This window comes from Aspergillus flavus, chromosome 8 (genome assembly GCF_009017415.1).
Source record: "Aspergillus flavus chromosome 8, complete sequence".
Lineage (NCBI taxonomy): Eukaryota > Fungi > Ascomycota > Eurotiomycetes > Eurotiales > Aspergillaceae > Aspergillus > Aspergillus flavus.
The window spans coordinates 1,771,615-1,796,191 of record NC_092403.1 but is presented as its reverse complement, the minus strand read 5'-3'; the positions used below and the strand labels follow the sequence as shown (position 1 = coordinate 1,796,191).

The following is a 24,577-nucleotide window of genomic DNA, read 5'->3' as shown; positions in this document are numbered from 1 at the left end:
GAACGTCATAGAAAGGAGAGCCTTGGCTTGCAAAAGAGGATGGACGGGTCGGTTTAGCGCAATAGCGAAGTTGAAACGTCTCTGGATTTTAGTTAAAGAACACATGAAGCACTGTTTGAAGGAACAGATGATCACAGCTGATCAAGTCAATGAGCCTGGTGGAAATTACTCTCTGACTACTAGTTAATTCCTCCTTGTTGACTAGCTATATCTGACACTGATTAGTCATCAGTCACAACAGTACTCTATACATTACGGACGATTCCTGGTACATATGCACATATGTATAGCGGCTAGCCTTACCTTATCAGGCTCTTTTCCTTAACTGGCTCGCCTCCTCTATGGCAATCAACTATCATGACCCATGAGATATAACTAGCGAAAGCTTCGGCTTGATGCCTGCATTAAACTAAGAACTCAGGATCAGCTACTGCAACGAAAGATGTCACAAATCATCAACAATATCATCATCGCTCAAGATAAGCTTCTCCCCCTCTTGCTCGTAGTTTGGTGGCAGCTGAGGCCCAAAAGTGTTGCTTTTGAGATCTGTTGAGTATAGCATTTGAGAGGTACCGTGGCTGGCAGAAGCCAAACCTGAACGGTTTACATCTGGGTTATTTCCCAGGCAATTGTTTGGGCACCCGGATCCATGAAATCCAGTAATCCTCCGAAGCTGGGCAATCTCGGCCTCACCGCGATAAATCTTTGTAAGATATGGTAGGTGGTACAGCACGAGATCTTGGCGGGGTATCATGGTCACAATTCCCCCTGGATCATTGCGGTAATCTTCTACGCGACCTGACTTGCATCTTGTAAACGACGACGCGGACAAGCCAGGATCCGGGCCTGCCGATGTCCCGCGGTATGAATTCAGCAGCTTTTTAACCCAGACATTCGTAAGGCCTCCAATCTCCTCGGCTTCCTGCATCAGTCGCAACGTGCTCGGAAAGAGCATTTTATGGGTATCGCTCGATCGATCTTCACCAGTTGATGTCGCTATACGTCTTTTCACTGGGTAAGGGAGAGCAAACAGTAAACCACGAGCCGCAACTTGGTAACTTATGTCTTCCTGCCGCATGACATCGACACCGGCACTGCTTCTATTCGTACGACTCCCGTATGAACTTTTATGGTCGATACATAACATATCACTGTCTGATAGAGCGACTATACATGCATCGACACAATCCACGAACGACGGACCATCGCAAGATGGTACGTAGTTTTCATGCAGGGCACTAATGAAAGTTTGTGTATCAGTTCCTGTCTCTTCCACGAGCTCATTAACAGGGACCTGTGACACTTTCGGCCTGTCATGATGCCGCATATACTCTGGAGGCGATGGTAGTATAGGGCCTTCGGTTGCGACACCCGTATCGTCTCGCTTGTTGTATACGACCTTCCCGACAGCATGAAATATTCCTAGGCTAGCCTCCCTTTGGGTTACTAGCTTCAGTGTCTCCTTCTCCGCGGATGTAAGGATTACGTTATTGCGAGAAGATTTCTTTGCCCTTGTAGCAGGAATTCCCCAACGCCCAACATCAAGGCAGAGAAATTCTAGGGAGGCGACTGCACTTCGAATATCCCCTGATCTAGAAATACTTTGCAATATGGCAGGGCCTGGATCCTTATTGCGCCTGGAATGGCGAGCTTCCTTTTCCAAAATCAATTTCATGGCTTTATACATAAAAGTTGGAGCGATACTGTTGAAATCAACAATGGTTGTGCCGGGGTGATTGAAAAGTACCGGTCCGAGTAGCCGATGGACTGTTAAACTTTCCGATGAGGAACCTGACGTGAGATGGGTTTCTGATACGATTATCACAACAGGAGAAGAGCTGGCTTGGGCCTTGACCCCGCTTCGATTAAGTCCGTGAGAGGGCAATGTATTTTCCATAGCAAGATACCGCTGTAAAGATAGCCTGAATGCAGCCAAACTAGAAGAGCCTCGGTGCAAGAGAGTTGGGAACTCTTCAATCAGAATGATGCGCTGGCGATGGTAGCGATTGGAGTCCTGTGGGAATTCAGTGAGCTCGTCTAAATCAAGCTTTCTAAACTGATCACCGCGGCCTAGGAATTCTTCAAATTGAGCAGCAACAGATACATATGCTTTTGTAGCGAACTCTGAGACCGGGGGGTTCTTCCACTCGAGTATATCAAACCCTAGCGTCTGGGACAATATGTTTATTGTGGTCGTTTTACCGCTCCCCGCAGGACCTCGGAGGACAAGTAGTTTCTGTTATCGTCAAGACATAAACTCTAACGTGGATGCAAAAACAACTCTGGATCAGAAGTACATAAACGGCAGAGGGTGAATACTTACATGTTCCCCAGTTCCTGCAAAGGCGTTGCGAAGCCAGCTTTGCACATCTGAGACCTTTCTCTTATGAACCACTAACTCATCTAGATTGGTAGGGGAATACTGCTGTGCCCAAGGCAGCTTATGGGCCTGAGAATGGATTGGTGATGAGTCGTTATTTTCATGATCAGAGACCATTGGTAGGACGAAGCGTTTGCGTGGGTCGGCAGATTTACGCGCAACACTGGTCCTTCCCTTGGGTGACTGCACTTGCCAAGGCGTTTGGTCTTTAGTCGTATTTCGCACTGCCTCTTCGTTGGCAAGATGTTGAGTAAATAGCTCATCGTAGGAATCATAATCATCATCTATTATATCGTCGTTGTCCTCCTCGTTGCCATTTATCCCTTCCATTGCTTCCTTTGTGGGAAGACATGTCGCCTCGAGATTTCGGGAGGGCCATCTTTGTTCAATAATTGCAGGCCCAAAGAATTTATGGAGGGACGATGCTGGTGTCGTGCGCGTCCCTTTATCGGAGGGTGGAGAGGAAGGGTGGACTCGGAGACTGGAGTAAGTTCGATTTGGACCCGACGGGATACGTCTCGTTTCGGGTTGTGAAGAGTTAGTTGAAAGAGCTCCAGGATCAGCTTTGGCCCTTCTGGAAGATATGCAAGTAGGTCTCTGTTTATTCTCCGTCCCAAGTTCAGCGTCCTGAGCTGACGGTTGAATGGCCAATATTCGCTGACGTTTGCTGGGGCGATCAGCCATCATTGGGAGATATGAACATATATAGGAATCATTGTAGGAGAGCTCTTTGCAAAGACACCAAATGAACCTGGTATGCTTGTCCCTTCAATGAAAGCAAAGAGCAAGCCCTTCAACCTTAGCGTTGGGTTGAAGGATTAGAACAAAGGATGTCCTGTTCCCTAGTTATGTGTCAGGTAACGGTATTATATAATAGGTTACGTACGGTACCGTACCTCGTCTCAACAAGCCAAGAAGGTAAGTATTGATGTATGCGTGTACATACTACTTGGTATGTACTATGTCGTTGTCGTCCAGTAGGAGCTTACTGGGATTAAGGTACAGCGAATACAATTATATACTAGGTGAGATAACAGTTCAGGGTTAGGCGTTTAGATGATCTAGTTCAGGGGGTAGGAAAGAAAGGAAAGAAAGCAGAGAGTGGGCAAGATGGAGAAGAAAACAGACAGGGTATATATTAATCAGTGTCAAAAGCCAAGCTGGTTGATAACAGCGCGTGAACAAGCGTTCAACTGTTGTTGAAAACTCGCTGCTATAGTTCCATGGCCGGTAAATGATGAGAAAACAAAACAAAAGAAAAAAAAAGAAGAAAATTGTGAAAAGTATCCTAAGCCCCCCCAAAAACATCATAATAATAATCATCATCCAGGTCTTCCCGTGATGGAACATTTGGAGGTTCACCTGCAAATACTCCATCATCGAACCTAACATTCAATAACCGGATTTTGAGCCCATAGTCGCTGACTAAATTTACCAATTTGCTTGTCTCTGCCGTGATAGGCTGTTGGTTTAGAAGCATAAGCAAGCCGTCAAGCCACTCGGACGCAATACTTGGAGATTGTGGCCGCAGAGTCAATAGAACTGCTTCCCTGTGAGTTGCTTTGCTGGTTGAGCGTGCATGATCCTCGATCTTTCCTGACTCATCTGTGGACGACCTAGACTGAGCATGGCCATGAATAGTGATCTTGGTAGCAGAGAAGTGATGCGACACACTCTTGACCGTCGATGACGAGGAGTCATCGGAGGTCGCTGAAACATTGGAAACTACCGAAGATACAATTGAGAGGTCGACTAATATAGAGTACAGATGATTAGCACAGCAATGACATGGGGCAGGTAAAGGGAAGGAAGCATTCTTACGCTTCTCTGGAAGTGCGTCAAGCTCTGGGCACTGTGTTTTTACGCTATGGAAATGTCCAAAATGCAAAATCCTTCGGTTATGTGACAGCTGGACAAATTTCCAGCTGGGATCCCCGGAAGCCACCATATCCGCCTTGGAACTGCCGTCGTTAGGAAACCAAGCACCTTTCAACAGACATCTGATTCTCTGCTCCTTGACAAACTGTAGGGCTTCATGGTGTAGCTCTTCGCGCACCTGTCGCAAATGTTGCCCCCAAACATCTTCATAGGTAAGCTCCAGGAGTTCCATCTGTAGCTCCCGGAGCCGAGAATATTCAAATTCTGCTAGGTCGTCCTCCACATCTTGTACATCTTTTGTTCGTGGTGCTCCCCCAACAACTGATTCGACAAGGATACGAACAAGTTCCACAATTTTCTCATAATCTTCCACTTCCGCGCCAGTGACCTTCCATAATCGGAAAAAGGCATGTAGGCCTGCGACATGTAGGCGGGTCCAATGTAGCAGTAAAGGTTTGAATATCTTGTCAAAGTTAACGCGAGACTCCAATATCAAGTAACTTTTCGCATCTTCCATCTCTGACTTATCAACTTCAAAATGCTCGTAGAGGATCTGTGTGACAGACAAGGAAGCACGCGCTATGGGACACCGCTTTTGCGCCGGCTTCGTCGACTGCTCTAGAAGCAATTTTTGGAATTCATCTTGGTAGTTCCTGATATAATCTGCCAGATCCATCATTCCCAGAAAACCCATGGTTTCGAATTGCACGGTAGGGCTCTCCGACTCGAACCCCAGCCGGCGCCATTTTTCCGGGTTGTGCCTTTTTGAACGTCGGGCCTCATTGCCACTCTCGGCTCCCTTTTCTAGATCCCGTTCGCTGTTACTGGCCAAATGTATTCCTTTAAGTGCTCGTCTATGTTCTGGCTTTTCCAAATCTAGCGCGACGTCTCTCCATTTCCTCAGAAGGACTTTGGTTAAAGATTGGAATTCGATCAGAGGATGCGCATGATCCTGTAATGCGCTACCTTGCATGAGGGCATAAACTGCTCGAATAACACCTAGATCCTGTAGTTTTTGGATGAACTTGGGCCATTCCAACTCGGAGTCGTTCGTGATTGAGTCACGCATAAGCGAATTTATAAGTTGAAGCGCGTTGGCGCAAAGCGCATGGTCAGCCGATGAGAGCCTGCTAACAAGCATTTCCAAAAACTGCGGATAGAGAGCGATGGCCGGTTTCAAAGCACGAAAGCCGAATGTCCCATTCTGCGACAAGCGACTACCTGTATGAGGGTGTGATACAATGGAAACCAGGATAGACATTGCACCACGCAGAATGTTGACCAAAGGATGCGTTACTATAAGTTCGACGATCTAAAAGGGCCAGGGTCATTTATCAGCATGGGTATTGACTGATACAGAACCTTGATTAATGCGCGCCAATCCCACGACATACTCTTTCAACTACTTCTTGATCGACAAACTCCCAGCCTTTGTCCACTTCGAGTAGTCTGGCAAGACTTGTCAGGCTATAGGCCAGCGTGTTTCCACTGGCATGTAAACTCAGATAGCGTAGTCGAGTTAGGCCTCCTTCTGCAATAAAAATATCGGCAAACGATGGGTCGCCAATGCTACTCTGAAGTTTAAAGACTGCCATTTTTCGTACCGCGTCTTCGTCGCTCCCTAACCTCTCAACTAGTTCGGAAATATTGTTCTCCATCGCGATGATGCCACGACTCTTTCTTGTCAATGGTCCCAACAGTGTCACTAGGTTTTAGAGACAAGGCGAGTCAAAAAGCCGCTTCTGCGTCACGAGAGTTATTTCTTAAGAAGGCAAGTGACATTGATCGTGGAAGGCGACAGCCATATGCTCGGTAATATCAACGGCATACACACTCCTTAGGGTGAAATTCAAAAGGGCTGATGGATAAGAGGAGCGACTCCCAACTCAGGGATTCGTTAATCGAGCCAAGAACAAGGTAAGATGACTGGTAAGGAGTACAAGTAACTAGACTAATTTAAGAGGTACCCAGAACATAGTAGGACCCACTTAAAATGGATGATGAATGGTCGTGTATTTAGTCTGAGTTCTATCACTATGTACTAAGGAAGTACTTGTTGAACTGTATGGAGTACCTATTAGGAAGGTTAACCGCGTGAAAGCAGGTAAATAACCCAGTCACTGAATTATTCATTGCTTCTGAGTAGTTCAGTGGGACTTCCACCCTTACGGAGTACACTACAAGAAAGGCACGTAGTAGCACTTCCATACCTACTGGTCTGCTCATGTACTCCCTTTACCAAAATTTCGTACGTCCCTTACCAAAGGAGGTGCTGTAATAAACTTTACACAAATTGTTTACGTATGTACTAGTGGGTACATGTATATATAATGTAACATTGTTATCTGTTCAATATTTGATGGAGTAGTCGTAATAAACTACGTATGGAGTACTACTCTACCTTATTACTATACATACAACTACCGGCCTAGAGCTGAAACACAGCGGATCTTTTACCTGTACCTGACGCCAAGCTTAAGCCCCAGAAGTGTGTTTTATATTATCCTTACCTCTTCTCGAGCTACATCTGTTACTTATGGCTGGTTAGCGCACTACGTTATGTTGACTTAAAAAAAGGCAACGAATTCGTTTCATTCAATTAATCTAATTCTCTCCGCTCGCACGGGAATGCTTTTCTTATTTCCCTGTTTGCAGCTCTAGCCCTTTCCCCAGGCGATGGACATATCCACATGTTTCTCGACAACAGCTCCCCATTCCACCATGCCCGGTATCATGTCTGAGCAAGACAACATATCTATTTTAAATTTGCAACTGAAGAAGCGAAAAAGGGACCCCACTTTGTCAGACGCTATTATTATACCTAATACGTAAGTAGGACAATTGCACCTGGGGGCACAGCTAAAGAAGATAAAAAAGGGAGAGAATACGACAACGAGGGTTTTTACTTGAGCCGATTGACTGGGAAATCAACTAATCTGAAGGATATATCTTACAGCACCAAGTTTATTCCGACAACGCTTCATACGTCAAGCGCCCCATTTTGCTTGGACTGTCCAAACCTGTCCGGTGATAACATAGAGCTCTCCGCTCGCCAGCGATGCATTCCTCGAAAACGACGAGCTCTTCAACAGCCGTACATCCATCCGCAAAGTACAGATCCCTGGTCGGATGGCCTCACGCAGCCGCCAGAGTCAAGCATAGCGCAGGTGAAGATGCTATCACCAAATATCTATACCTCCGGATCCTCTAATGTCTCGTCCCCTCCTGTATCTCCTAGAACCCTTGTTCCGAGTCCTCACTCGCAACATAGTACTTGTGCATCTGCTTCATGTTTACGACCATGTCATATCTGCCACAGAAGGCCAACCACCAAAGAAGTACTTGATGCATATGCCGACTGTGATTTGTGCGGCGAGCGTAGCTGCTATATTTGTCTCCGCTATTGCGATGCGGTTAATTGCAGTGGCTCCATATATCTGCTCGGGGAGAGCCAGCTGTTTAAAGATACTACGACCCGGTTACAAGACGACACAAGCAAGAATAAGTCACATATCAGACAGCCGAGGAAGATATGCTCGTGCTGTGCGGTGGAAGGAGTGACAGAAACAGGAATAGAAGTGGTCCGATGCTTGGACTGTGTACGTGATCATTTATCACACTGGCAGGTCCATCCTCTAGGCCAGCAGAGACAAGCAGCACCCGGTCATCAAGTTACATTTGGGAGATAATGTGAGTAAGCTCGGGGTTCGCTCCATTTGGACCTTGATGCTGATCTGTAACTTTCAGCTCATAAGCGATTGAGCTAATCGGCTTGACAACGAGACGAATTGACATGGCAGAGTGCCTCGATTTATTGATCATACTAAGCAATTGATTAAGTCATCCCTTTGTTATTCACAGCACCGATGATTTGAGGTACTCCACTTAGAATAACCAGTTCAGAATGATATACATAGTAGGCCCCCTACAGCGGCTAATATCAGAGTTAATGGAGATATATGTGGACTGTCGCAAAGATGCTGTATATACATAATGAATGTCCACAGTCCTGGATCATTCTACAGTATAAGAATTACATTTTTATTAATACTTCATCAGAGGCGCATCTACCGAAGCACTGCATAGAGTGAACTAGTAAACAAGCCTAACACTACTCCTGTAAGTCATTACAGAATTAGCCAATAGAACATCATTACTTTCCGAGGCAAAACAGCGAAGTCTGGGCTTGCTAATCTCATCCAAATACTGGAAACATCTACACAAAGGCAAAGGTATGTAATGAAGTACGCCGAATAAGGGACGCATACATGGGAAGGAGTAACCTACTCTACAGCATAGTCGTTCAAAAAGTCGACGAAAAGCAAATTATATAGGCACGGCCGGACACTTTACCTATCATGGGAATTCAGTCAATTTGTGATATGCATGTTATCTTACACCGAAAATGTATGTGGCCTGCGGGAAATGTAGGTGTAGTACATTATTCTAGGACCATCTTCCCAAAGTCACTCATCAAGAAACAATCTGACGCTTAATACGAAGCCTCGATTCAGGTCCTTCCAACAACGGGAAAGAGGTGAGCATGGAAGTAACGAAAGCCAGGAGGGAGAGAGGGCTCAACGCCCGAACCTCATTTGAGCCCCTGCATAATGCCATAAACCCCTAAGAAAGCCCTGGTATTCGACAGCCTCCCCATAGCCTGTTATGCTGTTGCTCTTGTCACCTGTACAATACATCTCCGTAAGTCGAATATGCCAGGGTGGATAACCATCTAATTTCAAGAAGGGCCTGAATACTAATAGTAAATCAGGTTCTGGCTTTACGGAAACGTCCGGGATAGATATTGTTTTGTTCCCAGCGGCAGTCGGTAACGCTGTCTGAGACGGCTGTGTCGTGATCTCGCTAATTTCTGCATCAACCAATTCCATTGTGATATCTTCTGGCGATAGTTTTCCATTCTGGGACATCTCAGCGAGCGTCTTAGTCAAGTCCACAAACGTTTCTCGGCCATCGGTAGCCGACAATAGAAGCACAGTCAGAGAATCAGTATTGGTTTTCTCAGTTGAGTGGCTGTCCTGTGGTTGATACACAGGGTGGTGAGGGGCAAAAAGACGCAACGTTGGTTGTTGGGAAGGAGAGCCGTAATACGCAGAGAGCTTGTTTGTAACGATGCGGTGCAGTGTGGGAATGCATGATTTTAGGACCCCTAGGCATAATGATTCGTTAGGAAGATTATTTCGCACTGTTTTGACCTGTAGAGGGCAGACACACCACTCTTCTCATAAACGCTTAACACAGGGATCCCAGCACTGACGCTCCACGCAGCAAGTTCTGCCACTTCATCCATTAAAATCGTTAAAGAATCCTCCTCTTGCCGCAGTGACAATATAACACTCAAGTGCTCCGGCAAACGATCCAAATTCTTCACATCCTTTCTGATCAATTCGGGGGTGCGGTGGTGATAATAGACGATGGCAAACACCCTATCTACGACGGCATGATAGCTCTGGACGAGGCGAACGACGATACCAAAGAAAATGTGAATGAGAGTGTAGGTCAGCTGGTGCAGTTGCGACTTCAGGAAAGTCCGGATAGGTGTCTTCCTGGGCGATGTTTTTCTGCGCCGCTGCGGTGGCCGAAGTGGAAGCTCCGAGGGATCTGGTAGGTATGGTTTCAAAAGGCTCTCACGATCAGCAGCACTAAGTTTTGTTCCCCGGGCACGAACATCATCTCTGAGCAGCTCTTTATCCCGTTGTGATACCATGGTATTGAGTGTGAGTGCTCGAGAAGGAGCTGAGATGAAATGGCCAGGTGTTTGTTGGATCAATTAGTGGTGCCGAAAATCTGAAAGTGGTCAGTGTGAGCAGGTAGGAAGGTACCAAAGTGCGACCTTGTCTTTCTAAGTATCTCTTTGCGCAAAGCATCACCATAGACATCGTAGATGACTACGTTTATTTTAGCATTACAGGTCCAGGCAACCATAGAGCCTGACCTACTAATTGGACAACGAAGTGGATTTGCTCGTCCATATTTCCACTCCCATCTACGGAGTATAATCCACTTAAAATACGTAAGGCGTATGTACATATGTACGGACCTACAGTGCATTGCCACAGTGACAATCCAGTGGTCGTAAACATATGCAAACCAACCATTGCAGATGGACATTAGTGGCATTCATGTATTAGAGCCATCTGTCTCTCTTGATATCCCTGGGAAAGATGATGTAGTACGTATGGAGCATACTGTATGTATGTTATTAGATACGTTACATACATACGTTACGTGATTGTATATACATGTACAAAGTACGGAGTACTACACGAACATATAGTATGTACCTGTAGTAGGCACTGTACTACTTACTAGTGGTAATGTGTCCTCTAGATAGTTGAAACCTTCTTACAGCTGAGCCTGAGTTTACAGACCTCTTGAGACTTACACCGGCCATATCATTCTACCAGACAGTCTGGCTACATAGATCTCAGTGCGTACACTTGAGGAGTCAGATCCGTTTGTCACACGCAGGCCTCCCCTGTTATTATGGTGTACTATACGGAAGGGAAACACAATTACGCAATCAAACTGCTCGGCACTCCATACTAATACGACTCCGTAGTAAGCTATTATCCTGCATTCCCTAGATGTGAAACTAAGAGAAGAGTTCCATTTTCCACACCCATCAGGATTTCACGATTCTACATGCGAACATATATCTTACTCTGCCGCATATAAGCATCGTAATCAAAACTACGCCTTTTAATAGCCCGATGCCGACGAAGCCTTGCCGTTAGCTAGAACGATGCCGGATAGTGCGTCTATTACCTCTATAAATCCCACGTCGCGATCTGTCTTCCCTCAGGGCCCCAGTTTCACTCTTGAGGACTTTTCGAGCCGCGATTTTATAGTCAAAGAATTCATCGAAGCGCTTTCTGACAGTGCCATTTCAAACCGTCGCTCTACGCTAGGCCCCACTACTGGGAATCAACTATTCGATCCCAAACCACTCATTCGGACCCTCGAACATGCACAGAGGAGACTGGGTGAACTTTCTGGTGACTTAGAGATCAAGGAGAATGAGCTTTCGGCTGCAGTCCGCCGAGCCGAGGCCCAGCACTCACAGAATATCAACACACTTGGCAGGAAGCTGAAACAGACCATTGAATCTTTCCAACAACTTGATACGTCGCTCAATGGTACAGGTGCTGGACCCGGGCCTACTGGGAGCGAACTTTCAGGATCTACCGGTAATATGGCTGTTGAAACAGGCCGGAAGCTGGAAGAGCTTGACCGACAAAGACGCCGAGCACTTGACGCCCACTTCCTCCTTGAGTGTTGGGATAGCGTAAGTAACAGGGGAGAACTTACGCTTTTGGAGAACTTGAGGAGATCTGGGACTGGTGAAGCCAAAGTTCGCTCCGCACAGATAGCGCGGCAATTACTGAGGATTAGCCAAAGGCTTGATCAGAAAAGCTGGAACAACTCGGGGGGGAAGAACAATGGGGCGTCCGGGCATGGGGCTGCAGAAGAGGGCACGGTTGAAGAGACGGGATTGACCAGACTAAATACAAGGGAGATCATTGAGAAGTTCTCAGAGACGTTAGAGAAGGATCTCTTGAAACAGTTCGACGACTTCTATCGTAAGGCAAATTTTGAAGGTATGAAGGATTGTGCAACTGTGCTCCAGGATTTCAATGGGGGCTCCAGTGTTATTGCTTTATTTGTCAATCAGCACCAGTTCTTCATCGACCGAAGTCAGCTGGTTACAGAAGAAGTAGGTGGGGATCTAGAAGCTTGGGAACAACTCGCAGACCCGGATTCGGAGCCTCTGAAGGTGGAACCTAGTCTTCAGTCACTCATTGACGAGGTTAAGGTCGTAGTTCAGGAGGAATCAGCTATTATAAAGCGAGCCTTCCCTTACTACGAACAGGTCCTCGGGAAGTTTTTGCAGCGCGTGTTTCAGCAATCCATCCAACAGAGACTTGAAATGGTTCTGGAGAAGGCTAATAGCATCTCATCTCTCGCCTTCTTACGCTCCCTACAGAGCTCTCGCAGTTATATCGGTGCTCTAGTGGAAGATTTAAAAGCTCATGGTCTAACTGAACATCCCGATACCATTTCCGCTCAGACGGCATTGATTCTCGATCAGCAGCTGGAGGATCTCTTCGTGCCATACTTTGTCGGTTCCTCTTATATCGAGAGGGAGAAGAAAACACTGGAGGAGCTGTACACATCCTTGCTTTTCAAATTCACCACGTTCCATGCACGTAGAAAGAAGGCAGCAACTACCTTCATGGCATCTCTTTCGAAGTCAGGTACTGAACTTCTATCTTCTGCACGGGATGCGTACATAAATCGCCTTGAGTCCTCGGATTTCTCACCGACACAGCGAAGGATGTTACTTCAGGTGGCGGGCTTGAGGGATGCCAATGACCTCTTAAGACGAACTGAAATTAAACTTACTGAGGAGGATGGCCTTCCTAGCATATCACACGCCAAAAGAATGCTCAAATGGCTTGCTGAGGGAGTCAGTCGGGGCTTGGAGCTAAGTGTAAGCAGCGAAACCCCAAAGGACATGTTGGCTCTGTTGACTCTTCTCCTTTCTATTATGGGAGAAGGCTACATTGAGGTTTGTCTCGATGCCGCATTGGAGACAGCGACATCACAAGAATTAGGGAAAACGGAGCCTGATTTTGCTTACCTCCCAGCGGTCAGGAGCGCAATCGGCATTGCAAACTTGATGGTAATGTGCATAAACACATTACTCATTCCCCTAGCAACAGGGAGCATCACAGTTCGCCGAGAAATGGAAAAGAAGACAAACTTGACAACTATGCGAATCGAGGAGAAAGTAAATACGATTGAGCAGAAAATCATTGACGCTTCTTTGGTGTGGATTAATAAACTTCTTTCTGGCCAGAGGAAGAATGACTTTCGGCCCAAGGAAGGAGATAATGCAGCTTGGTTGGAGAAGCTGCAGACACCGGTTAGTTGGATGATCGCCGTGTGCTAGGATATGCAATACTAACTGACAAACATTCAGACTTGTTCTTCGATTTGCACCTTTCTCTCTCGTGTACATAACATGACAGCAACATCACTACCGCCTGGTGGCTCCAATCTGCGACAGTTGCTAACAGAGATAGCCATGGGGACCCGCAGCTTACTTCTGGAGCATTTTAAGCGCTTCGCGGTCAATGGACCTGGTGGCCTCATGGTCACTAAGGATATGACACAGTACACAGATCTGCTCAAATCCTGGGACATAGACGAGCAGGTCAAGGGCCCTGGCGGTGCGCTGGACGTCTTGCTGGAGGTTGGTAGCCTTTTTGTTGTAGGTTCTGAGGCTTTACGAGAAAGAGTTTGGAGTGGCGCTGCGAGTAGCAGCAGCAGGCCTGGGAACAATACCGGGACAAGTTCTGGGCGAGGCGCGGGAGGTGGACAAGTCGAAGCTGGCCTCAGCGTGCAAGAAGTCCGGGCTTATGTCTCTCGAAGAGAGGATTCCAACACAGCTGCGATGCAGAATGTCCTCAGTGTCCTTTGAAGGTAGCTTTATTTGTGGGATACTCCATTATTCTAGGGACTTCGCATGGCAGGTAACCTGACATGACTTCTTGTTTCAGGGTTAGCTCTTCTTGTGTTGGAATACTATTTTCAAAGGCTTGTAAACCATCTCTAATAATACACAGCAGTATCGCTCGACCACTTCATTTATTCCTGTATTTGTAAAATCTTGACGGGCCTTACTTTCATGCGCATGCAACGGGATAAAAACCCTTGCCCCAATTGTGTTATATAATGCTCTTCTATAGAGATGATGAGAAGATGAGACTATTGTGTTGCTCCTATGCCCGCTAAAACTGACAAGGTTACCCGCCGGCGAAGCGCAGAGACGGATTCTCGAATTTGCGATCACCATGTCTAGGCAAGGTATACGCAGAATCATAGTTTCAGCCGTGGTCTCTGTTGTATTATTGTCGCCCTTGCACATGAGCATAATCTGCCGTCTCCTATAAATGTAGTGACTGGATAAAACGTACATACTGGAGAGAGATTTTCTTCTTCTTCTTCTATTTTATTTTATATCCCCCCCTACGATAACACCGACAACTACTAGTAGTGCAAGATAGAAAGTGTGCGTCGTTGAATACTTAATCTCACGTGCTACCTAAAGTATAGGTCTCTCAATTTCATCCTATCTACTTATAACACGCATTTTGTACCACACAACTAGACTCCCAGTTCGTTCAATCAAGTACTAGCGAGTCCCGACAATCACAACATAGCTAGATCTAGTGACCAGTTACTGGTTGTCTCCTCTCGCCCTTTTCTTCCTCTCTATATCTAGATTATCCTCTCCCATGTAACCTCCATTTCTCTTTCACACACAGTTAAATATATATATCTATATATAGCTTTCTTGTAGCCCGTTCCATGGGGGATGTCCAGTGTCTCTGGTTGAAGCATGAAAGCTGCAATAGGAGGAGAAACAGAGTAGAGTATCCACCCTGGCGCTAAGAAGGAAGAGAGGTTTTAGCATCACAGCTATCACATAATCTGATTTGTTCTGCTGTGTGTGGATGTGCGTGCGTGTGTGCAATGTGACAACCCGGCGCCAAGAAAAGGTACTCCTGAAACAAATACCACGTAGGTACCATCCAATGACAAACCAGTATTGTTGGTTGGATACTATAGTTTGGTCACCACAAGCGGTAGAGTTTGACTTGGCCCATCCTCATAGGATGAGCTGTTCAACTATCAGTGCTATGGGCGCGCACGCGCGCGCGAAAGGATGAACCAACCAACATTGAGCCCTGCTTGCAATCCTCTATGTTAGTTCCCACTCACCCCAACTAAGTACCTGGTATGATTCCTGCGTGAGGGGGAAAAGTGGGGAATTTCTGATGAACCGTCTGCTGGTGGTCAATTTTTGCCGCTGGGATGAAAGAGGGCTCTGTATAGTAGACACTCTATCTGCCATTGGAGAACGAGGTCCCTCTCGATGGATGCTCTATAACATCACCGGAACATAATGGTTTTACTTTAAAAGGAATGCAAACTCCCACAATGTCATGCATGCTGGAGATTTTCAGGCAACTGGGCACGGGCTGCAGTGAAACATACTCATATATGCTGACTACCCGTATTGATAATCTGCACCCCTCCGTTGTACGGAGTAGGCCTGACATTATTGCTTATCTTGCTATTTGAAACTGCGTTGGGAAAGAAGCGAACAGAACAGAGAAGGGGAGGGGAGAAGATGAAAGCGGAACCACACGAGGAATTGGATTTTGAATCCCTGCCCCCAGCTTTGCAACGAAAGGTATGTGAAGAGAAGATTATTATTTATATTACTGGATTGAGGGATTATTGCGGCTGCCCTGACTTTCACCCCACCCCATCTGTTCCAAACTACCAGTATTTTTCGTATCTCCCCTATCCTTTTGTCAGCTCTCCTATCCCTCATCCTCTTCGGTTTCAAATGGCGAAAAGCGCGGGACCCTCTAGTCATCATTCTAGCGTTACTTTAGGAGCAATGGTTTGGCCCATGTTCGGATCCTAGTTGCTATAGTCGGATGATTTGTGGATGGATTCCACTAGCGGCTCGTACTACTGGAGTCGAAATGTCAAACTATTATATATGGTGTGGACTGGGCTCTGGAGTCGCGCGAGGCTGCGAGCCATGGCTGCTTGGCAGTGCTTGCTATTCTAGAGAAATGGTTCCTACGAGCTCCACTCAGATCTTGGTGGCTAACGTGGTCTCCTTATCCTCTATCATAGTTCTTCTCCAATGTCGAACGCCTTCGTCTAGCTCATGGTGATCGCTGGGATGGTTTTCCCTATCAACGCCGCTTGGCTAAAGTGCCTCGCCGCCTCCCCTTTTGTACCCTTCAGGGTCGCTCTTATCCAACATCCGCAATAAAACCCCTCAACAAGAACAGGAAGTGCCACCCGCATAAGTCTTCCTTTCCAAACACGACTAAGAAGCTCCGCAAAGTCAACTCGCTACAGTTGGTCCATCTTGCCGCCCAAGTGGACTCGCGATGCTTTCATTCATTGCCGCCTAAAATCCAGCAGAAACTCTTCTCGAAAGAAGAACAGGATTGGTTTTACCGAGCGCAGTTTGAAGCTCGGTTCTTCGATGCTGCCGGTGAAGCGCCTCACCCGCTGGAGAAAGCAAGACATTGTTCCCGGCATCAACCTCCTGAAATTCGGTTCTCGGACGGAAACTCTATTGCGACCTCACGGTCATCCACATTATACTTCGACCTCTCGGATTCGGACCTGAGTTCTGATACCGACATGGACTACTCGCTTTGCGATAACTTCCGTTGGTTTGATGACAATGGAGATCTTGACCTAAGGCTGGACGAGTATCACGCGCATGTTGCTAAGACGTTGCCGAACTCGCCGCCTCGAAGGCGGCCTTCTCTTCGAACGGCACTGTCGTTTAATCCAGACGTTTCAATTCGACAACCAACATCGGCAGTGTCGCGTCAAAAAGCGCAATCCGCGCGTCGATCCTCGACGTTTCCGACAGCGCCGATGAATATCACGGCTCGTAATTCAAGTTCTCGACCGTCATCGAGCCAAAGTCAAACCCATGTGCCTCGATCTTCCACGTCCAGTATCGATCCATCAGCGCAATATTATCAGGACCCTGAGGCCCGCCTCAAATTGCGGGTTTACCTGGCCTCTCCGCAAAACTTTGATGAAGCTGTTGAGTTTGGTTTTCCGGCTCAAAACAATGAGAGAACCATGCCAGCCGAACGCAAAACGAAGCCTCCAATGTTTACTGGCACGTTCCTCGACGAGGAGGACACGTCAGTTTCAGACGAACGATGTGATAAGCGGATGAACGTAGCTCGACTCTCATATGTGCACAATTCTCGCTCATCAGACTCTGGACGCCCATATCCAAGGCACCAGTCATGGCTGCTACCTCCAAGACCTGGCAACCAGCAGAATACTGGTAGCAACCGCGAAATGACCCTGAAGATGACGCTGACGAGACCCGACCTTCGGACGACCGTGCCACCACCCAGGGTGGACCCACTGAAGCTGCCACTGGAGGATAGCGGTTCCCATCTATGGGGATCCGGTGAGGACGAGCAAGGGTTGATGAAGAAAATGTGGCGTAAGTTTCGGAAACAGAAATGCTGAGCTTTTTGTCCTTTCATAATTTCTTCTTTACTCAATGATTAATGATTCTTTGAACTTCTCATCAAACAGCACCCATTAGTATTGCTTGTAAGGCTTTCCCTAGCAGCCCAATCAGAAACAAGATACAGTACTGTACCTTCCATACTTGAGAATTCAGCAAACCCCCTCGGTAGCCACCGGTAACTTCAGAACAGAATCTAGCAAGTTGTTTTCTAGGATTGCACGGATGTTCACCCCATGGTTGAGATTTTATTATAAAATTAATACGTATCATGGATCGATACTGGATGGTGTGCTGCAGGTACTTTTAGGGTCAATCGGCAAAAATAAAAAGCTAATGCTTCGATAAGCAATCTCTACACGTGACCATGCAGCTCCTCAGAGGCCACGCAGCTATCCACCACGTATTACATTCTTAGTTTGAAGCCATTCGCGTTGCGGCCCTGAAATTTTACCTATCTACTATCCTTTTATCCCGTACAATTTGGGTAGCGCGTATTCGAGATCGACACCATTCTTCCTCCCTCCCGCATCACCCAAACGTCATCGGAGCATCAGCTCCTCACAGAAGCATAAGCTCCTCGCCGAAACGTAAGCCTTTGTGTGCGTTGTTTCAAATGTTTCAAGAGTAGCGGTCATGATTTATCGATGGCTACTGCTGGTGAGCTGCCTGCTATTGGCGCTCCTTGCGCAGCGCGGTGCTGCAAAGTCAAGTTCGCCAAAAATTGCACCACCGACTAAGATCGATCATAAACCGAGCTCCCTCTTCTACTTCGAGGACACGGACACTGTTCTCATGAACACGGTCAATGGCGATCTGCTTCGGTCAGTCGATGCAGGCGAAACTTGGTCAGTTGTTGAGGGCGACGACGGTGGCATGAAACATCATGTTCTTTTAATCAGACAGCACCCATATGACAATAAGAAGGCCTACGCCTTGGGGCCCAACGGCCGTCACTGGGTTACAACGGACCAGGCGAAAACATGGGCATCGTTTAATATTGCCGAATTTCCCGCGATAAGGCATTACCCCCTCGTATTCCATGGCGGGGACTCCAGCAAAGTGATATTCCAGGGCGAGGAATGCGCAGGCCGGTATTGCATTGTGAGGTCATACTACACGACAGATGACTTCGCTACGGTCAAACTACTGCGTGAGAGCACTGGTGGATGTGCTTGGGCTGTGGGACACCCGCAATTTGCTGAAGATCTGAATTTAGCCGAGGAGATCAAGGACCGTTCGTTCTGTGTCGTCCCTGGTTTGAAAGTGCCGCTTCCACACGCCAATCGTCTTGTCTACTCTGATGACTACTTCAGGGGCAACGCTGAAGGCACGGAGACTAAGCTCCAAGAAGGGCGGCCTGTGTCAGGGGTCATTAGCACCGCTGCAGTTAAGAAATTCATCGTAGCTGCGGCCAAATCTAAAGGGACCGAAGAACTCGCGTTGTACGTGACAGTTGATGCTAAAAATTGGCACCGTGCAGAGTTCGATGGTCACCGAATAGAGGAGGATGCATACACGATGCTAGAGAGTACAAATTACAGCCTTCAGGTGGATGTGCTGACTAGTCCAAGAAGTGGCATGGGTGTGCTTTTTACTTCAAACTCGAATGGCACCTATTTCACCCGCAATATTGAACACACTAATCGTAACTCGGAAGGCATGGTCGACTTTGAAAAGATTGCCGGTATCCAAGGGATTGTGCTGGTCAACACTGTACAGAATCCGGAGGAAGTTGAATCTGGTTCCGCCAAAAAGAAGATTACCAGCAGAATTAGTTTTGACGATGGCAGGACATTTCAACCCTTGAAATCAGATGGGGAAAACCTGCATCTTCACTCTGTAACTGCGCTTAGAAATATAGGGCGGGTGTTCTCAAGCCCAGCACCGGGGCTAGTGATGGGAATAGGAAATACAGGAAATCATCTCCAAGAATACGCTGAATGCAATCTCTATATCTCAGATGACGCGGGAGTGACGTGGCGCCGTGCTATCAAGCATCCCCACAAGTATGAGTTTGGGGATCAGGGTGCCGTTGTTATAGCGGTGCGTGATGAGGGTAGAGTGGACAAGATCAACTACTCCCTTGATCATGGTAAGGAATGGGCATCTGTCGAGCTCCAGCATAAGATTTACCCCACAATGGTCACCACCACACCCGATTCCACTAGTTTGAAGTTTATTGTTGTTGGCTCCTTAAAGGAAAGTCAAGATGGTGAACATGTCATTTACTCGATCGACTTCGATGGTCTCCATGAGAGGAAATGCGAGGAGGATGACTTTGAGAAATGGCCGGCTAGACTGGACGAACATGGCAAACCCGATTGCTTGATGGGTCATAAGCAATTTTACATGCGCAGAAGGGCCAACGCGAACTGTTTTGTGGACGAGGAATTTAAAGACCCCCAGCCGATTTTTGAAGCATGCAAGTGCACAGCGGAGGATTTCGAGTGTGAATACAGGCGCACCGAAGATGGGAAAGGGTGTGTCATTCCCTCCCCACTAACCCCTCCAGAAGGCGAGTGCAAAAAACCTGATGATAAATTCATGGGCCCATCGGGCTGGAGGCTTATCCCAGGAGATGCTTGCATCCGAGATGGTGGCGAAAATCTGGACAAGGAAATCGAAAGATCTTGCAAGGACGCCAGTAGTCCATCAACTGACGGCAAAATCAGAGTGACTTTGCAGTTGCTCGAGGCAAGAGACTACGCGCAGTATTATTATCTAGAACGCCAGTCCAGTAGCTCCGGCAGTGACGAAACCATCATAATGCTAAGCAGTGAGCACGAAGTTTATGTGACGCATGATCATGGTAAGACATGGGAAAGGCCGCTTAAGGGAGAAGAAATTACCAGAGTCTATCTGCACCCGTATAGCAGCGACGTGGCTTTCCTTCTTACCGATGGCAAAGAGGGCTTTTGGACTGAAGATCGTGGCCATACTTTCAAACCATTTCAGGCTCCGGCTCCGCCCACTCAGGATCGCTTCCTTCAAGTTATGGCGTTCCACCCAGTGCACAAGGATCGGCTAATCTGGACCGGCGCCGTGGATTGCCACTCCGGTGACTGTCATTCGGACGCTTTTATAAAGAAAGGGCGTGGTAAGAACTGGGAACCTTTACTGAGCTATGTCCAGAAATGCGAGTTCGAAAGTAGAGAAACCCGGCCGAACAGTACAAATCTCGTATACTGCGAGCAATTTGAAAAGCAGAGCAAGAACGGTCGACTGCAATTGTTGTCAAGTGATGACTTTTTCAATGACAACGAGGTCCAATTCGTCGATGTCATCAACTACGCTACAATGTCGGAGTTCATCATTGTAGCATCGCGGCAGCCAGAAAACCCCGATTCACTGGTAGCTAGTACGAGCGTTGACGGTAGGACTTTCGCAAGAGCACAGTTCCCACCAAACGTTCAAGTGCCTGTTCAAACCGCCTATACCGTACTCGAAAGCTCAACGCACGCTGTTTTCCTGCATGTGACGGCCAGCAGCACAGAAGGGGGCGAGTATGGCCCTATTATCAAGAGTAATAGCAACGGAACATCGTACGTTCTTAGCATCAGTGCAGTCAACCGAAACAGTCTGGGTTATGTCGATTTTGAAAAGGCGCAGGGCTTAGAAGGGGTGGCTGTTGTGAATGTTGTCAGTAACGTCGCTGACGTCTCGAAGAAAGTGCCAAAAAAGCTCAAGACTATGATCACTCATAATGATGGAGCGCAATGGATGTTACTTCCCCCTCCAACCAAGGACGCGGATGGCAAGAGCTTTGGCTGTTCGGTCGTAGCAGGGAAAGGCACGGATGACTGCTCACTCCATCTCCATGGCTATACCGAGCGCAAAGATGAAAGGGACACTTTTGCTTCTGGATCCGCAATTGGTCTGATGATGGCTGTGGGTAATGTGGGTGACCATTTAGCCGGTGGAGATGAAGCGGATACGTTCATCACAAATGATGGTGGAATTAGCTGGAAGTCCGTCAAAAAAGGGAAATACATGTGGGAATATGGTGACTCCGGCTCGGTTATTGTTATTGTGCCCGAGTCTAAGCCCACTAAAACTATACACTATAGCCTCGATGAGGGCGATACCTGGGAAGAGTTTCAGTTTTCGGATGTAGAAGTGCGGATTAATGATATTTCAACCGTGCCATCCGATACCTCAAAGAACTTCCTTCTTTGGGCTAGACTATCGAATTCTGAAGTCCAAGATAAGTTCGCCACGTTTAACATTGACTTCAGCGGAGTCCGCCCGAGACCATGCTTGTTGGATGAGAATCAAGGGAATAGTGATGACTACTATATCTGGGAGCCAAAGCACCCTTTCCAGGAGAACAATTGCCTGTTTGGCCACAGTGAACAATACCATCGCAAAAAGCCGTCAGCCCAATGTTGGAACGATTGGCGAGAATCTCACGTTCACAGCATCGGAACGAACTGTACATGCACGAGAGCTGATTATGAATGGTAATTGTTTCGTTTATTCCTCCACACCTCCACTGATAATGTGCGAAGACTAACGTTGACCAGTGATTACAACTATGAGCCTCAGAGTGATGGTAGCTGTGCTCTCGTTCCCGGACTTCCTAAGCCGGATGCTATGGAAATCTGCAAAAAGGATCCTGACACAATCGAGTATTGGGAGCCAACCGGATACCGCCGCATTCCACAAACAACTTGCCAGGGCGGTCTGAACCTGGACCATTTTGTCTCCAAACCATGTCCTAACAAGGAGGAGGAATATAAGCAAAAGCACGGCATAAGTGGCGTGGGCCTGTTCTTTGCCATCGTGACCCCCCTTGCAGTAGCAGGAGCTGCTGGTTATTATGCCTATAGCAAGTGGGATGGCAAGTTTGGGCAGATTCGCCTTGGCGAATCTGCCGGCACCTCGCAGAGCTTCCTGTCCCGAGACTCATGGTTAGTCACAGTGCCAATTGCGATTGTGGCAGGCACCGTGGCCGTTGCTAGAGCTCTTCCGCTTCTAGTTACGAGTTTGTGGCGGGGTGCCAGTGGATTTATTCGCCTTGGACGGGGCAGGGGTTATTCAAGGCCCTACGCATCTCGCGGTTCGTTTGCAGCACGCCGAGGCGATTATACTAGCATCGTCGACGATGAGGATGAGCTTCTCGGCGTGGAAGACGCCGAATTGGATGAAGATGACGAGGCTTGATCGTTTCCTTTATATCTCAATGCTTTCGGTCAATTCCTAGGTGATTCTACGATTTATGTTATAAAACGGAAGTAGTATGTCTTGTATACTGTTATGAATCTATAGTGTACGGTTGTGGGCTCCGCCGTATCCATGATTTTAATCAACTCTACACTAGAGAAGATCGCTCCTTCCTCTTCTGTTCCCTCTTTCACCTTTCACCTTTCCCCAAATCCCCCTTATCATTAATTCTTAGACGGATGACGAACCGACAGAATAAGAGGACAACCTGATTCATCCGATTTAGCGGTCTTGCGTGACCTTGGGTTTCTTAATAGCATATTCATGTCTCCGAAATGTGACATCTGGGAGCATAATCGACAAGATGATGCCAATCGGAAGCTCCGCAGCTTCTTTGATTGTAGCAGCTTAGTAGTCAAATATCTTATCATTCGAAGCACGTCTTCCTTATGGCGAAAAGAGCTTCTTGGTCGACCATGATAATTTGACCTAAATTTTAATACGACATGAGGTGGCCATTATGTAGGTCCACGCAAACTGGTTTCTTCCCTTAACAATAGTGACAGAGACTCTCTACAACAGTGCCGTTATATGCAAACCTCTTAAAAGGCAACATAACAGAGTAGCCTTCAGGGGAAAACCTAAAGAACTTGGAGGGAGATAAATCGCCGTAACTACGAAGACTGTACCCTTTCCTTTGAGAAATCCTCCGGTCCAAACGAGTCGGGGAGAAGCTGCAGGAAGAGCGTGAGTCAGTACCAGTGGGTGTGTCACGTTTCCAGTGAGCATTTGGGTATGAAAAATAAAAAAGGCGACACGGTAGGAACCATCTAACAAAAGCGGTCACGTACCTCGCGCATTGTCTTGATAGTGTAGGTTCCTTCAGAGCCATACATGTAAATGGGGAAAGAGGGAGTCGTAAATTCGTTCATGCTATACAATTATCGTCAGCGGTGTAAACGATGCTAGCAAGAAAGCATCAATAAAATACTCGAGAGGGTCATGGTGCGAGCCCTCATCATGCCAGTCTGCCGAAGACAGAATTGAAGCAAGCAAAGACAAGACTAGGAGGGTACGAACTTACAACTGTCTACACATGCCGCACGGGGAGGCTGGGGGGTTACTATCGGTAGCGACAGCAACAGCTTTGAAGTCATGATATCCAGCGACCTGCAAAGATCATCTTGAGTGAGCGGGGAAATCCCGTGTAATTCACGAGGAGGCTAACAGGGTTCACAACTTACAACAGCAGTACCGAAGGCCACTCGTTCTGCGCAGGTGCCGACAGGATAGGATGCGTTTTCGACATTGGCGCCAACGATGTACTCACCAGACTGGGTGAGAATACATGCCCCGACGCGGAATTTAGAGTACGGGCCTTTAGATACACTTAGAAACTGGAAAGTGCATAGAGCAGTGGCAACGAGTAATGAAACTCTGTGATGCATTAGTTGCGGCTGACTTACAGTAGGCCGTAGCTTTAGCAGCGATCGCCTTGGAGGCAAGGGTCTGGAGTTCCTGGGTAGTAAGAGAGGGTTTAGAAGAAGACATGTTTAACAGCGCCTGAAGTATCTCATTTATCTCAGTGGGAATGAGCGACAGGTCAGAAGTGTAAGTTGAGTTATTAAGAGGGGAGGGGAGGGGTATGAGTTCGGCCGTGGAAAGAAGCTCCGCTATCAGGATGATGTCGTTCGGCTTGCAGCTAGTACGGCCCATACCCCACTTACGGTTATGCTGGTATCATCGTTTGGGGTGATTTTCAGATATGAGATGGGCGAAGACTATGGAACTATGTAGGCAATCAAGGGAGTTCCCTCGAAAGAGAGCTTCAGGTCTCGGTGCACGTTTCAATGCATAAAAATGTTCATCAGTCGGCCCATTGTTTTGTTTCTTATAACGAAGATATGAACTAGCTATACAAAATATCTAGGACGTGGCGTGGGTTCATGAAAAGGAAAGAAGAGTAAAGATTATATGAACATGGAAAAGGCTTTTCGACTGTCATGCCAACGCCCGATGGGTTCTCT

The 24,577-nt window shown here is 47.2% G+C and overlaps 8 protein-coding genes across 8 annotated transcripts; 4 read left to right on the top strand and 4 right to left on the bottom strand.

Annotated features, from left to right (window-relative positions):
- Window positions 1-43: 43 nt before the first annotated feature.
- Window positions 44-3,394, bottom strand: F9C07_1941475 (checkpoint RAD17-RFC complex, RAD17/RAD24 component). The gene is made up of 3 exons (XM_071508515.1): window positions 3,277-3,394; window positions 2,324-3,222; window positions 44-2,236 (listed from the first exon to the last, which is right to left on the bottom strand). Exons 2-3 carry the CDS (start codon window positions 3,065-3,067, stop codon window positions 446-448), a joined length of 2,535 nt encoding a protein of 844 aa, XP_071367396.1. The 5' UTR covers window positions 3,068-3,222; window positions 3,277-3,394; the 3' UTR covers window positions 44-445.
- Window positions 3,395-3,668: 274 nt separating this feature from the next.
- On the bottom strand, window positions 3,669-5,916 carry F9C07_2237058 (regulator of Rac1, required for phagocytosis and cell migration; the record flags this gene model as incomplete). The annotated part of the gene is made up of 3 exons (XM_041295279.1): window positions 3,669-4,132; window positions 4,202-5,570; window positions 5,653-5,916. 3 exons carry the CDS (start codon window positions 5,914-5,916, stop codon window positions 3,669-3,671), a joined length of 2,097 nt encoding a protein of 698 aa, XP_041151153.1.
- A 734-nt stretch (window positions 5,917-6,650) lies between these two features.
- Window positions 6,651-8,538, top strand: F9C07_2174642 (uncharacterized protein). Its single transcript, XM_071509369.1, has 3 exons — window positions 6,651-7,086; window positions 7,215-7,948; window positions 8,006-8,538. The coding sequence occupies exons 1-2, from the start codon at window positions 6,935-6,937 to the stop codon at window positions 7,945-7,947; spliced, it is 885 nt and encodes a 294-aa protein (XP_071367395.1). The 5' UTR covers window positions 6,651-6,934; the 3' UTR covers window position 7,948; window positions 8,006-8,538.
- F9C07_2287445 (putative undecaprenyl diphosphate synthase) lies at window positions 8,539-10,435 on the bottom strand. The gene is made up of 2 exons (XM_041295293.2): window positions 9,491-10,435; window positions 8,539-9,425 (listed from the first exon to the last, which is right to left on the bottom strand). Exons 1-2 carry the CDS (start codon window positions 9,981-9,983, stop codon window positions 8,836-8,838), a joined length of 1,083 nt encoding a protein of 360 aa, XP_041151154.1. The 5' UTR covers window positions 9,984-10,435; the 3' UTR covers window positions 8,539-8,835.
- Window positions 10,436-11,021: 586 nt separating this feature from the next.
- F9C07_12837 (putative exocyst complex component Sec10) lies at window positions 11,022-13,763 on the top strand (the record flags this gene model as incomplete). Its single annotated transcript, XM_041295280.1, has 2 exons — window positions 11,022-13,205; window positions 13,263-13,763. The coding sequence occupies 2 exons, from the start codon at window positions 11,022-11,024 to the stop codon at window positions 13,761-13,763; spliced, it is 2,685 nt and encodes an 894-aa protein (XP_041151155.1).
- Window positions 13,764-15,247: 1,484 nt separating this feature from the next.
- F9C07_1940580 (uncharacterized protein) lies at window positions 15,248-17,414 on the top strand. The gene is made up of 2 exons (XM_071508514.1): window positions 15,248-15,542; window positions 16,001-17,414. The coding sequence occupies exons 1-2, from the start codon at window positions 15,480-15,482 to the stop codon at window positions 17,381-17,383; spliced, it is 1,446 nt and encodes a 481-aa protein (XP_071367394.1). The 5' UTR covers window positions 15,248-15,479; the 3' UTR covers window positions 17,384-17,414.
- A 606-nt stretch (window positions 17,415-18,020) lies between these two features.
- F9C07_12835 (vacuolar protein sorting/targeting protein 10) lies at window positions 18,021-22,550 on the top strand (the record flags this gene model as incomplete). The annotated part of the gene is made up of 2 exons (XM_041295281.2): window positions 18,021-21,847; window positions 21,911-22,550. 2 exons carry the CDS (start codon window positions 18,021-18,023, stop codon window positions 22,548-22,550), a joined length of 4,467 nt encoding a protein of 1,488 aa, XP_041151156.2.
- Window positions 22,551-23,224: 674 nt separating this feature from the next.
- F9C07_12834 (putative cytidine deaminase) lies at window positions 23,225-24,266 on the bottom strand (the record flags this gene model as incomplete). Its single annotated transcript, XM_041295294.2, has 5 exons — window positions 23,225-23,284; window positions 23,402-23,483; window positions 23,635-23,720; window positions 23,795-23,928; window positions 24,017-24,266. 5 exons carry the CDS (start codon window positions 24,264-24,266, stop codon window positions 23,225-23,227), a joined length of 612 nt encoding a protein of 203 aa, XP_041151157.2.
- Between the last annotated feature and the right edge of the window lie 311 nt (window positions 24,267-24,577).

Bases quoted from the DNA above. Each gene is read 5' to 3' on its own strand.
- F9C07_1941475 (XM_071508515.1), bottom strand. From the start codon at position 3,067: ATGATGGCTGATCGCCCCAGCAAACGTCAGCGAATATTGGCCATTCAA. The intron at 2,237-2,323 runs GTAAGTATTCAC...TGACGATAACAG, and splicing joins TTGCAGGAACTGGGGAACAT to AAACTACTTGTCCTCCGAGG.
- F9C07_2174642 (XM_071509369.1), top strand. From the start codon at position 6,935: ATGGACATATCCACATGTTTCTCGACAACAGCTCCCCATTCCACCATG. The intron at 7,087-7,214 runs GTAAGTAGGACA...TATATCTTACAG, and splicing joins GCTATTATTATACCTAATAC to CACCAAGTTTATTCCGACAA.
- F9C07_2287445 (XM_041295293.2), bottom strand. From the start codon at position 9,983: ATGGTATCACAACGGGATAAAGAGCTGCTCAGAGATGATGTTCGTGCC. The intron at 9,426-9,490 runs GTGTGTCTGCCC...CATTATGCCTAG, and splicing joins AAGCGTTTATGAGAAGAGTG to GGGTCCTAAAATCATGCATT.
- F9C07_1940580 (XM_071508514.1), top strand. From the start codon at position 15,480: ATGAAAGCGGAACCACACGAGGAATTGGATTTTGAATCCCTGCCCCCA. The intron at 15,543-16,000 runs GTATGTGAAGAG...CCTCTATCATAG, and splicing joins CCCCAGCTTTGCAACGAAAG to TTCTTCTCCAATGTCGAACG.